The sequence below is a fragment of the Poecilia mexicana genome, unplaced genomic scaffold, assembly GCF_051168715.1.
Source record: "Poecilia mexicana isolate PSO_F unplaced genomic scaffold, ASM5116871v1 scaffold_2, whole genome shotgun sequence".
In the NCBI taxonomy this organism is placed as follows: Eukaryota; Metazoa; Chordata; class Actinopteri; order Cyprinodontiformes; family Poeciliidae; genus Poecilia; species Poecilia mexicana.
In genome coordinates this window covers 28678821-28694792 of record NW_028263371.1, presented here as the reverse complement: position 1 = coordinate 28694792, position 15972 = coordinate 28678821, and the positions used below count along the sequence as shown (strand labels likewise).

Genomic DNA, 15972 nt, shown 5'->3' with positions numbered 1-15972 from the left:
CGTGTGAGCAGGCCGATCGCTGGCTGATGAAGGGAGGAAAAGGGAGGAGATGGAAGAGAGGCGTGGAGAGGGACGGAGGACCCTTTTCTGACTTCCATCCTCTGGGATGTGATTTGGACAAAGATTTCAAGAGTTTATGTCGACTTGCTTGTGTGGTAGAGCCCACACACACACACACACACACACAACCATGAGCCTCCACCCTCTCGCTCCTTCACGGCCCCACAAGCCCCAAGCCATGAGTGAAATGTGCCACGCTCGGCATCAGGTTGTGTGTGTGTGGGAAAGCAAAGCCGCCGTGGCATACTAAAGACGGTGAGCGATGCTATCTGCTCTCCAAGCTAAGCCTCTGCCTGCCCTACATTAGCGCACCTAAACCTCCCCGCCTGCCAATCACGGAGAGAAAGACGGCATCACCGAGGGAGAGGGTGTTAGAAACCAAATAATATCCCCTGCTCTGATCTTACGTCAGGTGAAAAGGGATAGAGGGAGACAAGTGAGAGGAAAAACAAATCAAACAAAGAACAGGTAAATGGAAAAAGGGGAAAGAAATGGGATGGAGTAAAAGAAGCTAACAATGAAACAGTAGTGAATAGAGCTTTCAGCTGAAGCCCAATTTCTTCTATCCATTCATCTGCTTCGCCCTGGATGCCTGTGGTGAGAATGTGTGTGTATGTTCTTCGGTTATCTCTTCGTTCTTTTTACTTTTTAACAACACAAAACGCTGAATGTTGTCAGAAAAAGACTTTTAAGAACCTCTTTGTTTGCCATCACCAGAACGGAGAATTAAAGACACCGTAGTATGTTTCCTAGTCCAGAGTTTCTGCAAGTTCCACCAGCTAACATTTAAGACTTTTAAGGCATGTTTAAGACCATTTTGAGTGGAATTTAAGATCTGTACAAACTAGCTAGCTAGCAAGGGTATATTAGCAGCTAGTTAGCATTAGCCTCAGTCATCTCAAGTCAGAACAAATTGAAAATGTCTGGTCAGACTCAAACTGCTGCCTGACACAAAAGTTCTTATTAAATAGTTTTATCAAGACACAATTTGAGACCTGAGAATAACATTTTAAAGGCCAACTTAATCTTTAAAATGGATTTAGGACATGCTCATACACAGAAGCCAATGACTAAACACAAAATGTAGAGTGGAGGTAATATATCAGCACTGGTCTTGTATGAACATGGAAAGCATCTTCTAATAAAAAAATAGAAATTGATTACAAAAACCGCTATAACATTTGTACTTTTAAAACTGATACGTCTTTTTAATTAGACCATTCCTCTGGACAAGAGATGTCTCAAAGGAAGATCACTGGTGCATGCAGCCTCCTTCCTCCATTTCATGTGTAAATAATAATCAGCTTCTGTATTAAAAACGTATAATGCAAACATAGCAGTTTAAAAATCTGGGGGGAAAAAAAGACAGCGCTTGTTACGACTGCAACCTCAATTTGTCGACTATGTTTGTCTTAAGTCAGCACAAGTTTATCTTAGTCTTGACTGGACCAATTACAACTGGAGTAAGACATTACTTTGAGCAGATTTAATATGAGGCGTACCTTTCCTCAGGTCAATTTTTACCCTCTTGCCACCTTTCTTGTTTGCGAGGTTAGAAACCCCAGGTGCAGCAGGACTCTTGTTGGCCAGCGGGCTCTGGCTGCGGGTCCTGGGTGGAGGGGAGGAGCTCGCTGTCTGAGCTGGAGGTGTGGGTGAAGCTCTCTCCAGAGACCCGTATTGGGGCTGAACTGGCAGTGTGCTCTGCGGGGCTGACTCTGGAGTCTTGGGTCGTGGGTCTGGCTGCTTCAGCTCCACTTTTTGGGTCAGTTTGTTTTCGGCTAGAGTCTCAACCGGAGCGCGGAGCACTTTTGGACTCATGGCCTTTACAGGGGAATCTTTGCCATCGCCAGTGAAAAGCTGGCCGATCAGCGTCTTCTCATAGCGAGGCTTGCTGCCTACGGGCACAACTTCCAGACGCACAGTAGGAGACGACATGGCTTGACGGAACACCTCCTGAGACCTATAGACAGGAAAATGTTGATTTATCTGTAGGTTCTTTGTTATTGCTTATTATCTCATTTGACCAAATAAGGCATCAAATAAATGACTCAAGATTTTTATTAAAGCCTTGTGGGGGGAAAAAAAAGAGCAGATGAGAGACGTGGCACGTCAGCATACTCGCACACAGCAGGCTTTGGGCAGATGGCACAGCAGGGTTTATATAATTCATGTTTGCCTTCAAGTTCTTGTTTGCTCATTATATACAAGCTATGAAGTGATCAACATACTGGGACTCACTCTGGGTAATCTGGTCCCACCTCATGCTATATATTTTTAATCCTCCCAACTTCCACATAGACTTTTGTTCTACCCATCTTCATTCTCTCCTCGCTCAGGAGTTTCATCCCATCTGGTGGATCTTATCTGTTGATTTCCACATAAATCAATCTATTATTTAGGAAATTACAAATAAATGTTTTATATAGTTAGATGTAGCTATAGATTTGAACTAGATTAACTTATTAAAAGACATAAATTCTTTGAAATGTTACTGCTTTAATAGCCTGACTGAAATGTGTCTGAAGAGCTCTGATCAAGTTATCATTCAAATATGGTGTTAGTACGTCCCCGATTTAACATTTATCAGACACACACTGCGTCTCATCCACATCCTTTGTTGCTTACTGTGCGAAGGTTTTGTCCTGCAGCGGCGTGTCGTTGATGTGGACGATGCATTCGTCCTCCTTGAAGAGATTGTCCCTCTTAGAGCGGCTGTTTTCCTCAATGCCTTTAATATGGAGGCCCAGAGGTCTGGCAATATATATTCAGAGGCAAACACGCAAGATAGAATGCTGATAAATACATTTTTTTCTGCTTATTTATATGTAAACATTGCCATCTGGCTATCACAACACGAGTCAGCCTCACCGTCCACTTAGGGAGGAGCAGTAGGGGACCACATGGATACCCAGGGGGCCCCGGTCACCTGGGAACTCAACCGTCCTTGTAAGAGTGCTGCCAAGAAAAGAGAAGGAGGGAATAAATCACGACGCTCGCAATATGGTGCAGACAAACCTAAACGCACTCGGCTCTCTGCAAGCTCTTCAAAACTCATTTGCATTTTCCTCCAGGCTACACAGATAGGGATACAAATTAGCTTACAGGTAGTCCTGCCAAACGTTATTGTGTGTGCGTGCGCATGTGTGTGTTTGTGTGACTGGGACTCAGCTGGCTACTTCACCTCTTATCTGGCTGCTTCTCGACTAGCCAATCTAGCTGCTGGACAAAAGAGAGGAGCAGGAGATAAAAAAGGAGACGGACAGGGAAGCAGATCGAGATGAAACAGAATCTCTTCCTCTAATAATCTCCGCTCAGTCCAGAACTGTTGCTTTTTAGAAGCAGATAAACAAGGACAATAGCGGGGCAGATCAGCAGGAAGATGGTGGCTTGTGATATTGGGCGGGGAGGGATGTCAACATTTCTGTCTGATCTATGAAGAGACATCTATAGAGCCTGTCAACCAGAAAGCAATATTAGATTAGTATTTGCAGGCTGAAATTAAGCTTCATATTAATACATTCAGATCAATATTTGCAGGGTTTTTTTTATTGCATTTTATCCACTGCATATTGCCACCTTAAATATCAATAAGCTGCATAAAAAATATTAAATCTGTTTGATTTTTCTCTCCAGAAGTTAATATAGAGACATGCAGAAAAGTCCAGAAGAACCAAATAGCAAGATTTATTCATAAAGATTATTAGGCATAAAGAAGTACATTTGGTGTCATGGAGTGTCAGACACAGCAGAAACTTTAGTATTTATTAAAACTAGTGGAGAACAAAATGCTACGTTTTTAGGAAGCTGGAGTGAATCTCTTTAAAATTCATTGTAATTAAGGCAGATCATTTAGTTAATGAGACCAATTGATGCCAGAATCACGTTAATAGGCATTATCTTGATAGTTTTCCATTTCAAAGTCATTCATTTGCACATTTATTGCTGAGTAAAACATGTCAGGAACGTACATGCTGCTAATTGTGCATTAATAAAGCTCAATCTGCAAAAACTGTCAATCTTTAGCAACTTCACATTTCTAAAGGGAAGTCTTTTCAAACGCTTTTTACCGATTATCTGCATGTATGTTTTGGTGACATATTATTGATATGCATGTGTATTATCTGACATTTTGAATACAATATTGTGAACAAGCATTTTGAGATTCCATATTGTGAATCTAGATCAACAAATTGTTAACTACAATATTTGCCACTTTTTTAATTGCAAAAAGTCAGAAATAAATCTAAGCTGAAAAATATTTTTATAGCACAAACCTTTAGTAAAAGTGATGTTTTTTATATAAAAAAAATGCAGCTGAACAAAGAAACAAGTCAGTACAAGTTTTAAGCCTGCAGCAAATTATGGTCAGCGGGGGCAACTTCTGCTGCTTCTAGTAGTGTAGAAACAAAGCTGAGGGAAAAATCTCCCACCAAGGTATCAACTGTATGCTGGAGAAAGGGATTGAGAGCCGTCCTGCAGAAGTCAGACATGTTTGATGAAGACAAGCATTTTCCTTCTCCTTAAACCAAAAGAGAGCTATAAAAATAGTTCAAAGGGAGCAGATGGAAGTGGAGGAGTGCGTTTTCCCTATGGAGATTTCCCACCGACTTTTCTCAAAGCGGCAATGCAAACAAAAAAGAAGCTGTCTGTTTGGGTTAAAAAAAAAAAACACACACACACAGAGAAAAAAAAAAAACACTCAAGTTCAAGGTTTATGTGTTTCGTACACAGGCCCAAGGTCTAGCTGGGATCATTATAAGCCGCTCCTCTGTCACTGTCAACCGGCTCTCGTTAACCTCCGCCAGGGTCACACACATACTGTAACTCGCGCACACACACACACACACACACACGCACACACACATCTCATTTGCATTCTTATTGCCACATCTACTGCACGCTTATAAACACCATCAGTCACATTCCTCTAAATTGAAAAGTCACATGTACACACATGCATCACGTTTCCTCCCATTAGAGAACACGCTTGCATTAGAACTACACACGACAACAAAAGAGCAACTTTAATTAAGTTTTTTCTTTCTTCTTTTTTAGATGTGATACACAATCAGGCCAGGTTGGGATGACACACGATTGCTTTCTGAATCGCGTAAATGCATCTTACTGGAATGTGTGTGTGATGGAATAAAAAAAAAAAAACACACACAAGCAGCTTCAGCCCATTTCCGTTCGCATAAAAAACAAACTGCTGCACAAACAAGCTCATCAGAGGCAGCAGTCGCTCGTTAGCGCCGCACTCTAATATGCAGAGCAGCTCCGCTCACCCATTTTAGCATCCCACTGACGCGAATACAAACAAACACAGGCATTCCAGTGGGGTGGTGGGGGGGGTTGAAAGGAGCTGGGAGACAGATGGAGCTCCCACTTTTGGTTGACTTCCTCTACATATATGGAGGCAGAGTGAGCAAACCTGCAGCCTGGACCCTGGATGAAGTGTCCCCCCCGGTTGCTTACTGTGCTTTCTTCAACTGCCAGCCATCTGTTACCATGGCAAACCAGCTTTGACAGGCGTGCCTCCATTGTATCACAGTGCTGTCAAGACACCACTGCACTGTAAAACACTGAAAAATCACCATCTGCCACTTCAGCCACATCCTCCTCTGAGCACCTGTGATTCCCTCCAGTTATTTTTAAGATCGGATGCAGAGGACGTGCAAGCGATGTGTTGAGGCAGATTTGAGGTGGACAAAAAAAAAAAAAAGGAAAAAGAGCTGAGGACATGACTTCAAGTGAGACGAAGATCTGCGCAGATCAATACCGTTTCATTCTCCTAATAGGCATACACGAACACTGAGCACTTAAAAGATTCATGTCTAAGGGAAAACTTAGACAAATACAGATGATGATTACATTATTTATGAAAAGGTTTGCACCGATCACAAACAAAATATAAATGAGTGGTGGTAGACTCAATACTTTTTGTACCTATATATTGTATCTTTTTTTTTTTTATCCAAAAAATACTTACAAGCCTCCAAGAGGGAAAGCATGCGTTTAATGTTAGTCTTTCAACCAAAATTAATCATTGTACACCCTTTAATTAAAGAAACTCCTATGAAAATTAACTTCTATGGCTATGTAAATGTTACTAATCACTTGTGTGCTCAAATCTAGCTTTAAAGTACATTATTGCTCAAAATTTTAGATTTGTTCAGACCATTTTATCCACAACGCTAACATGGATGAATTCGTGAATGGATGGACGGTCAATCGGATGGACAAGCAAATGAATAACTGAACAATCGATAGCCTGACAATCGGATGGATGGATAGATGGATGTTTTAGACAAATACTAGGGAATGGATTCTGTGAATCCAAACATTTCTACTTTCTATAAGTTTTTCCAAACTTCTGCAGTTCTGGGAAATGCAATTTCAAACATCTCCTGTCTTTTCTAGACTGATTAGGAACCTGCATTGAGTACAGCTCATTACAATAAAAAAATAATCTGCCTGCTTAATGTTAAGCAACATTAATAGTATGACAAAACTCGAGTCAGAGCAGAGAAAGAATCATCTTGCACTTCTAGTCGCGCCCACATAAACTCTATTGTAACCTAATGAGACACATCCACAGTCGACTGTCATCCATGAGACGGTTTAATCCACCCAGAGTGTCGGGCTGTCGAACAAAGACATTAGTGCTAATCCTAGTCTGTCTCCCATCACACCAGCCAGCTACTGGATGGTCCCGACATAAAACACCTTACCTGAAGTTAATCTGGTTCATCGTTTTGGGTGGGGGGTTCTCCGTGTTCAGTCTCTCCAGGGCTCCCTTCAGTACATTGTTGATCTCCTTCAACACACACACAAAAAAAGAGATGATCAAAGTTAGCGTGATATAAACATAACCCGTTTCCAGCCTTTAGGCTAAACAAGCAGCAACCACTGAGCTAGCAGAAGAAGGCCCAACAGTAATTAGCGAAACGATCTAATTCTGCCATCAATCACCTTTGCAGATACAGGAGAGAGAATGATGGCCGGACTCTGAGCTCCAGTGACGCGCGCTGCATCTTCTTTACTCCATTTACTGTATGTCCATCCATCTACCTCTCCCTCCCCCTCCTCCATTCATCCCTGCCCCGTGTCAGCCAGTGCTCTATTTTTAAGCCAAATCAACAACCCCGGGACAAACAGAGAAAAGGAAGACGGAGAAAGAAATCCACAAAGAGGAAAAAAGACAAGAGACGACATCAAACTGTTGCACGAATGCAGCCACTGAGTGGGACCTAGGAGTTGTCCCGCGTCACTAAAAACAAGAGGGGTGCAATTAGTTCCTTCTGCCTTGTCACTTTCATTGTGTCACCATTTCTAATGACTGAAAAGCTCCCGCCCACCAGCCGACTCCTTAGCAACCCCCCCCCGCTTCCACCACACCCAGCTTCCCAGTGGACCCTCGCTGCCTCACAATAAACATATACGCTTTTATGAGTCGCACGCGCACCCACGCATGCATCCGCTGCCAATAATACAGTCACAAATCATCTCTGCAGAGTGGAAAACATTTTTTTTTTTTTTTAAATCACGCATTTATGAATTCAAAAGCATATGTTGCCTGCACGAATGCTGACCCACTTTATCTGGGCAGTGCGAGATTACCCGACAATGCGTATGTGTGCGGGGGCAGGAAGATGAGCTGGAGGCTCCATTGTTGCTGTGCATCTTCCACGCATCAACATTAGATGAAGCGCGCAGGGACTTTTTCTTCTTCCACAAGAGAACGCGTTAGCATCTCAAAACACGGTAGATGTGCAGGTGAACACATATCACAGAGTCACACACGCTGTTGTACGTCCTGTTGTACGAAAATATGTGGCACATGCACCGTCAGTGCAACGCAACATGCAAAAGGGTGTGTGTATTGCAGCTGAAATCTGCTTCAACATTAAAGGATCACTTCAAAGTTTTTCAAAGGGTGATCATTCCAGTTTATTTAGATATGACAACAGCAGTCCTATAATCCCTGCTGTGCTCAGCCAGCCATCTTACTACAGTCAGTTTGAGCTCCAGTAACGACGGCTGCATCTTTTACAGTGGAACTGGGCTGATATGCAAGTTATAAAATATAATGGCGTCTCGCTAAATGGATAAAAATGATTAGGGGGTCACACTCACAATGTTTTATTTATTTATGCTAAGAACCATAACAACCATAATGAAAATAAGGAGATTACTTTATGCAGTACTCCCCACCAAACTAATGCAAAAATGACTAATGATGACAGTGAGAAAGAATTTAAGAAAACCTTCCTGGTTGTTTTCAATCACTTTCTGGAGACAATTGGCTGCAGCTTCTTGAAATTAGTTGTCATTTCAAGCCACTGGTAAATATCTGTTTTGCATGTTTCCACAGGTATTTTCATAAATGATGGTCTCTGAGTTTAGATGGTCTCCTTGACTAAAAAGGTGTTGGTCAATTGCTTTTGGTCAGGTCAGGTCGTGTTTATAAAATCAATGATAGAGTATTTGAATTTAGAAAGTGCTTCATTTATATTTCAAGTAAACTATACCAGAGTTTGCACCAAGGTTGATTAGTGACAAGAATAATGTTTTACTTTTAGTCTAGAGTGCCTAATGCGGTAAATGTGCTAAAACACAACACTTTCTGTTCTTACACTTCTATTTAAGCTGCTTCCTCTTTTAATGCTTAATGTTCAGCTGTGATTCCCACAGGGATTAGATGTGAAAGCTGACAAAATTAAGACATTGCTAGCACAAATAAAACGTCTGTTTTACTCGTTTCTTTAAATGCAGCCTGCAGCACACCGAGTGACTGAAATTCGACAGGATCTGTGGCTTCATCTTCGACGCTCACATAATTTATGAAAGCTGTCTTTAAGGCTACGTAAGCACGACAAACAGGTTGTCTCCTGTGTTAGGTATCGCACCCCATCGACCATGTTTCTGCATTTCAGGTGCTGTTTGTTGTCGGCGCAGGTGTGCAGACATGTGAGGGGTGCATGCGTGTGTGTCTGAGGTTGTTGTCAGATGGGTAATGAGGTGTGTGTGTGTTTTTTTTTTGTTTTGTTTTTTGCTCGTGTGTCTCCCCATCAGCAACGTGTCAGCCAGTCGAGACGGTAAAGATCACAGCTTCGGTGCAGTCGCCCATGTTCCCTGACCCACGGATTCAACGGCACGATCACACACCGATGGTCTGCGCTCTCCCTGCCGACGTGAGCAAACACGTCAGAGACGCAAGTAGAAACAGAACGAGAGCGAGGTGAGAGGTGGCAGCAAGTAAAGTGTTCAGCAGTCTCTACAGTAGGCTGGTAAAATTAAAGGTCTCATTTATTGGGTTTGAATGTGGCAGCGAGTGCAGTTTAATTAAAGAGCTGTCTGCATGTTTAGCGCTGTTCAGCCCTTTGCCGGTTTCATTAGCTCCTCTGAAAGGCTGACTGGGAGACGTACGAGCTGAGAGAAGTGGGCCAACCTTGGCCTTCACCATAGAAGAAAAATAAATCCATTATAGGGACACGCCACATATTCATCACAGTATCAGTGTGAATTACACTTAATCTACCTTTCAATAGCTGCTTTAAGATAAAGTGGATAAAAGTGCAAATATGTATCTAGGTATTTCGAGTGCGTTTATTTCAGTTACCAAACGTGGAGAGAGTGTGTTTTTTTTTTTTTTGGTTTGTTTTTTGTAAGAGTAATACAGTGCAGGCTACAATTCATCTCCACTTGGATGGATGGATATACAACTAGAAAACATCTTAAAAATGACTTGTGTTTTCATAAGATGGATGGTCAGCGAGTTAGATTTAGGGACTGACATGCAAACAGACTGAAATGTTGACTAAAACAGACCAACAAATCATGATGGACAGACCGACTGATCGATCGACAGCCTAATGGATGGATGCTCAGATGAACACTGGGATGGATGGACGGAAAGATTCCTGTATGTGCCTGTCTTTCATAAAATACAAAATTAAAAAAATACCCGATTGCAGATTATTTTGCAGCAAAATACAAAGTTAAACTTTAAAATGTCTGAACACCATTCTTTGTATTCAGGTAAGAATAAAGTTTAAAAAGCTCTTATTAACTTGTAATGGGGACTCTGTTTTTTCTTGCTAATTCTTAAATGTCATTGTATGGATTTAGTAAGACTGAAGTGGCCTTAATTTGCAGTCATATGTCAAGCAGCGATTTGGACTTTGTAAAAACAGTTGTCAGGTTATTTTAAGACATATGTACAGCCGGAGCGTGCTCACTCTGGTCCAGCTGCTCTGCTTGAAGCACATGAGGCCCAGTGAGTCTGCTGGACAGGAAACATGTTCCCTGTCATTGTGTTTACTCGTCGCCCGCTGATGCCCGTGTTCTGCTTAGTCACCGCTGAGCTGAACGCAGCGGGAGCGAACAACCTGAGCTATCCCCTCAGTCACACACACACACACACACACTCTAGCCTGACCTCATAGTGCTTCAACATGCATAGGATGAGAAAAGACAGCAGACAAAACCATCCTTAATGGCTTTCTGCCACTGAAAGGAGGCCAGCACTTTAAAAAGTGACCCTTTCCGAGTCCAGCCTGAAGCTCAGAGCAGAGCTAAAAGACGACGGCTAGCTTTGTTTAAATTAGGGCTGAAGCGATTAATTCAATTGATCATAATTTGATTATTGAATTGACTTTAGCAATCGATTAATTGTTAATACAGATAAAAAATAATAATTTGCTGAGAAAACAACATACTCAGAGCAGTAATTAAGTCAAAACTGTACAAAAATGTATATATGTATATCCATTTTGCATTTAGGATATAAAATAAAAACGTTTATCTGTAAATATGTAGTTTTAGCTCTGGCTTCACTTGGCTCCAAGGTTTGCTACAAGTGATGCAGCATACACTAAAGTAATATTACGTTATTGGAAATTTTTAATGTTCTTATTAAAAAACAAAATTCTTTATTAGCATCTTCTAATGTACTTCTAATGTTCTATATAAAACGCTTGTGTGGTTAAATAAATATGCAGAATGTGCCAATTAAAAAAAAATCTGATTAATTGATTGTCAATTAAGAAAGGCAAAAATGGCAAAAATTAACAATTTTGTTACGTATGTGATGTATATTATTTCCGTCATAAAGATGCTATTGAAACACTTACTGGCTCAGGTGGAGGCTTCAAGCTTTGGTCATCAGGTGGAGGTGAAGGTGGAGGGGTTGTCTCATGAGGAGGTGCCAAAACGGAGTCACTGCTGCTCCTCACCAACAGAGGTGTGTCTGTGAGGACCAAGTGAGCGCATGTTAACCATCTGCATCTAGAATAATGCCAAAAACTATATGGCAAAGTTTAGTTTTAGATTTTCCCTACTGGTGGATGCATTTTCAGACAAAGAGTCAGAAAATAGTTTCTCTTTACCAAGAAGTTAAACAAAAACCTTAGAAACAGTAATAAGAAAAAAGAAAATTTTGGTTGCGTGACCAGAGAAATGCATAAAACTGCGTTAACTTTAAACCTATAACCTTCTTTGTCACATTTATTTGAGAATAACTCCACCCTAGAAACAACCACAGAGCACCTCTGTGTCACAGGGTATTCTATCATTTTGCATCACGTCCCCCCCAGTGCACACGTTCATGTGTGCGCCCTCGCCGCAGCCCTTCTCCACATCTAACCAGAGCCGACTGAAAGAGCGCAAACATGGGCAGGTCCGAATCCACAATAAAACAAACTCAAAGCAATCTAATTTAGACCCATGTGTTGTGCCTTGCTTTTATTATCCACCCCCAAAGGGAGCAGGCTAGTATTTGAGGAAGAAAAATCTATAGTGGGATGTTTCAAATTTTACTTGACAGAGGAGAAAAATAAAGACGGGGTGAGAGAGACTGGAGGGAGGGGCGGAGGAGCAGAGTGGGATAAACAAAAAGCTACAGAAAAGAGCAGAGAGTGGAAGAGGAGAAAACTGAGACACAGAAAGGGAAAGCAAACAAAATTCTCCTCTTTTCCTGTAATCAATCTCTCTTTGGAGGGTCAGCGACAGGGTCCTGGTCTAACGTGGTCAGAATAAGAGAGCAGAGGGGGAAACAAGTCAGAAAGAAGGAACTAAAAGGGGTCACTCTGTGTGTGTGTGTGTGTGTGTGTGTGTGTGTGTGTGTGTGTGTGTGTGTGTGTGTGTGTGTGCATGCGTGCGTGCGTGCGTGCGTGCGTGCGTGCGTGCGTGCGTGCGTGCGTGCGTGCGTGCGTGTGTGCGTGTGCGTGTGTGTGTGCGTGTGTGTGACTGTGGTTAGTGGTGGTAGCAGGATGAAAAATGATCATTCCAACCATTTCTGACACAAACACAAATATCCTTTCAGCTCCAAACTAACTAAACCACATGTTCAGCCAATTCTATGTCATGTTGCCATTTGTCTGGTCATTCTTTTTCTAATTATAAACTATTTGTTGCCTGGTGGATTACTTTCCACAAACAGTCTCACCCTCTGTCAGTTAAGTAACTTTGAACTGACTCACTACCACAGGTGTCTCACCAAATAACTCAAAATGTTGCTTTCCTTTGATTAGAACAAATATACTGTTTGCCTGAGGATATGAGGAGCTTCAAAAAAAGGTTCTTGACAAAGAAAAGTATATTTAATGTTCTTTTAAGGCAGCATTGAGAGACAGAATAGTATATATTGTACTGTTGAACTGCGATGAAATATGTTTGCTACAACATAAACCAGGGGTATTCAAAAAGTGGCTCAAGCACCATTTATAAATGTTGTAAAACTTCTGTGTGGCCCCCCGACTACAGATCAAGTTTGGTCATTCAACAAATGGTGTAGATGGACATTTTTGTTGTTTTTAATGGCAAATTTAGATATTACAACACAATAAAATGACAGAGTTTTAAATGTGGCCCCTGAGGACTTTAAGCTTGCCAATTTTGGCCCGTGGTTTAAAAGGTTTGGATAAACAGTCTTAAAATAGCTTTAACATTTAGACGACTCTTCTCTTTTAGAGGCTTTTTGTTTCCTTTTTTTCACTACTTTCGTCAAAAATGAGTTGGAATTTAACTAAACCAGGTGCACATAAAAGCATTCTGTCGTCTTGGTATAAATAGACAAAAGGAAATATTTCTTTTGTTTTTGGAATTATGTATTCCAAAACAAAGAAACTGCTGTAGAAACAGGTCATATTACCAACCCTCAGTGGAAGCTAAACATCCAGTCTAAACTATCAGTCTAAAATAGCAGACTGTAGACTAATGTCTTTGGAAATAAGATTGGATATGGAATGCTGTGAAACTTATTGCATTCCTCTTCTTCCTCTGTGTACCTCTATCAATCAGCATGTTTGTACAAATGAAAACTACCGACACCAATGTTGAAAATTTTGTGAAAGCCTACTTGTCTCAGAAGACATGTAGGAAAAAAAAGTATGCCTTTTAAATAATAACCTTCAAGGAATTCAAACTAAGGTTGATTAGATACCAAAAACCCCATTTTACAGCTGAAAGGCCAACTGGGCAGCACCTTAGCTGACTGGATCCAGTAGAGTTTGGATTTTCTAAAAGAGCGCTACAAATAGATTGCAACACAGAGAACCCACATCCATGAACCACCCACTCAGGCTGCGGTTCTTCAACACAATGTCAACGGTACGACTTTGTGAAGTGGCCGAGGCCGCTGCATGGTCACAGTCAGGGTCCATTACCCAGCCGTCAGCCCCATAAATCCTCCCTCGTTTATCCACAAAGTCAAATCGGGCCCCATTAATCCTCCCACCACTTAAAGAGTCCCGGAGCACCAGTCCGGCCATGTGAAGGAACCTGAGGGTCACCAGCATTGACCTCTGACCTGTGCTAGCCTCAGACAGGTCAAGCGGTGCCACTAAGGACCCAGAGATATTGATGAGAGTGACATGCGACTCTTTCAGAGCAGCTACCGTTTAGAAAACCATAAATAAGATTATCCTGCAGGAATTCTTAATCAAAATTGACTGAAAACATGTCTAAATAGAGCTTTTAGCTAAACCAAAATAAATTCTGACACCTGGGTCAGAGGTCAGGGAAAATGTATAAACTGTTGCTGCACATGACATGGCTTTGAAACATACAAAACACTGAGGTTTCCTTTTTAAATGAAGTAACCATTTAAATCCTGATTTAATTTAATAAAATATTGTCCACATTTTAATAAAACCCAAAACGAACTGTATCATACGGTCAGATAATAAATCTGTCAATACTGACAATATGCGTGTCTGTCAGAGGAAGTTATAATTTATGTGACAGCTTTAGCACCATCTAGTGGCAAAGTTTCAGAGTGCAGCTAACCAAACAAAAAAAAAGATTAAAATTATGAACTTTGTCTGTAAAACATGAAGCAAGGGATATTCACAAAAGTGAAATAAAATGTATTACCAAATCTGGAAAATGTATTAATTTATTTCCTTTAACACTTCCAAATAATTCCTGTAACAAATACTATTAAAAGTTATTGTCCACTTTATGTTAAAATGACTGCAGTTTATAAAATGACAAGTTGTTCATTAAGCGAACTTGTTGAAAATAAATGCTTCCAGTTTTAGGAGAAGTAAATTAAACATGACAGATGGGTTTCATCATTTCTGGTGGTAAACTTGAGCCTCGTAGATTATAAAATTATTAGTGCATCTGCTTATATGGTTCTTCAATCTCACTCTACTGTGTAATTTGGCACCAACAGCACATTACACAAAAACGTTAATGGAGCAGTCGCCAGGTTCTCTTGCCATGTTCCTTTTTATACATCCCAAAGCGTGAAAAAACTGGCAAACACAACCGTTTTGTTTATGAGTGTGGTTGATATGCCAAAATACCTAAAGTTGGGTTAATTACAACAATAAACCAGATCCAGAGTTTCTAAACATTTTCCATGTTAAGAAGGCAGATTTTTTTCAGATGCAAATTTATAAATATTCAGCATATAATTGCAAAAAGTTTTATCTTTTTGCAAGACAGCAGGAAAATAGGAAAGGCAGGAAAGCAGGCAGGAAAGCAGCCATAATAGAAGAAAGGAAATTAGGTGGGGAAAATCGACGGCCAGTCGGACGGATGGATGGATGGATGGATGGCAAACAGAGGTGTGACAGAAATGTACAGATTGATGGATGGAAATGTGAAGAAAGATCTTACCATTTAATAAAATAACAAAAAGATATGATCAAAAGTCAGTCTGAAAGGAACATCTGCAGTCTTCAGCTTAAGCAGTAATGATTGCTATGCTTGAAGTGATCCCAGCTGAACAAACAAAGAAATACCCCTCACCATCTTTGTAGTGTTTTCCAACCCCTAAAAAGGTGGGAGGGGAAAGTGGAAACCTAAAAGTAGATCCATAATATATTGAAAGTTTACTAGTTTGAAGGACTATGCACCTATAATCAGAGAACCCACAGACAGACCCCACCCTGTAAGTCTCATCTCTGTGCCCACTTCAAGGCCAGGATACAATATCCCACAGAAGCACACCCTTGTTGTGTTCTCCCTTCATCTTTCCACCGAGATCTGTGATAATAAAGCGGGGAACGAGGAGACCGTGTAAACCTTTCCACGTTTACGTTCATCCTCCTCCGATTCTCAATGTGCGACATCGAGTTTCTGAGCGACACATGCCTGGCTGTTGTGAGGACAAAAAAAGGAGTTTATTTTAAGGACTTCCTCTCCACTTCAGAAGTGGGAAAGTGGTGCAACCCTGCAGGACAAATTCACCAGAACAAGGATCTCTCATGTTTCAGATTTGTGTTTGTGAGTCAGCACATTAATCGGCGCGTGTTTGTTTCATTTGCGTGACAAAGTGAGCATATGATACATCCTCTGCAAACAGACGACGACTCGCTTGTTTTTACATGTCCCTTTTGTGAGTGTTGTAAGTGTATTTTCGTGCTTCTGGCTGGGGTGGTCTTGCTTTCCTGACGATCG

At 41.1% G+C, this 15972-nt stretch overlaps 1 protein-coding gene across 1 annotated transcript in view; it reads right to left on the bottom strand.

The window, feature by feature from the left end:
- pard3ba (par-3 family cell polarity regulator beta a) overlaps nt 1-15972 on the bottom strand; it is a 126683-nt gene that overhangs the window by 81591 nt on the left and 29120 nt on the right. The window contains exons 4-8 of the mRNA XM_088013764.1: nt 11196-11311; nt 6792-6877; nt 2929-3015; nt 2686-2811; nt 1563-2020 (exon numbers count right to left, since the gene is read on the bottom strand). Of these exons, the coding sequence (XP_087869890.1) occupies nt 1563-2020; nt 2686-2811; nt 2929-3015; nt 6792-6877; nt 11196-11311 (873 nt within the window). The remainder of the gene's footprint in view (nt 1-1562; nt 2021-2685; nt 2812-2928; nt 3016-6791; nt 6878-11195; nt 11312-15972) is intronic.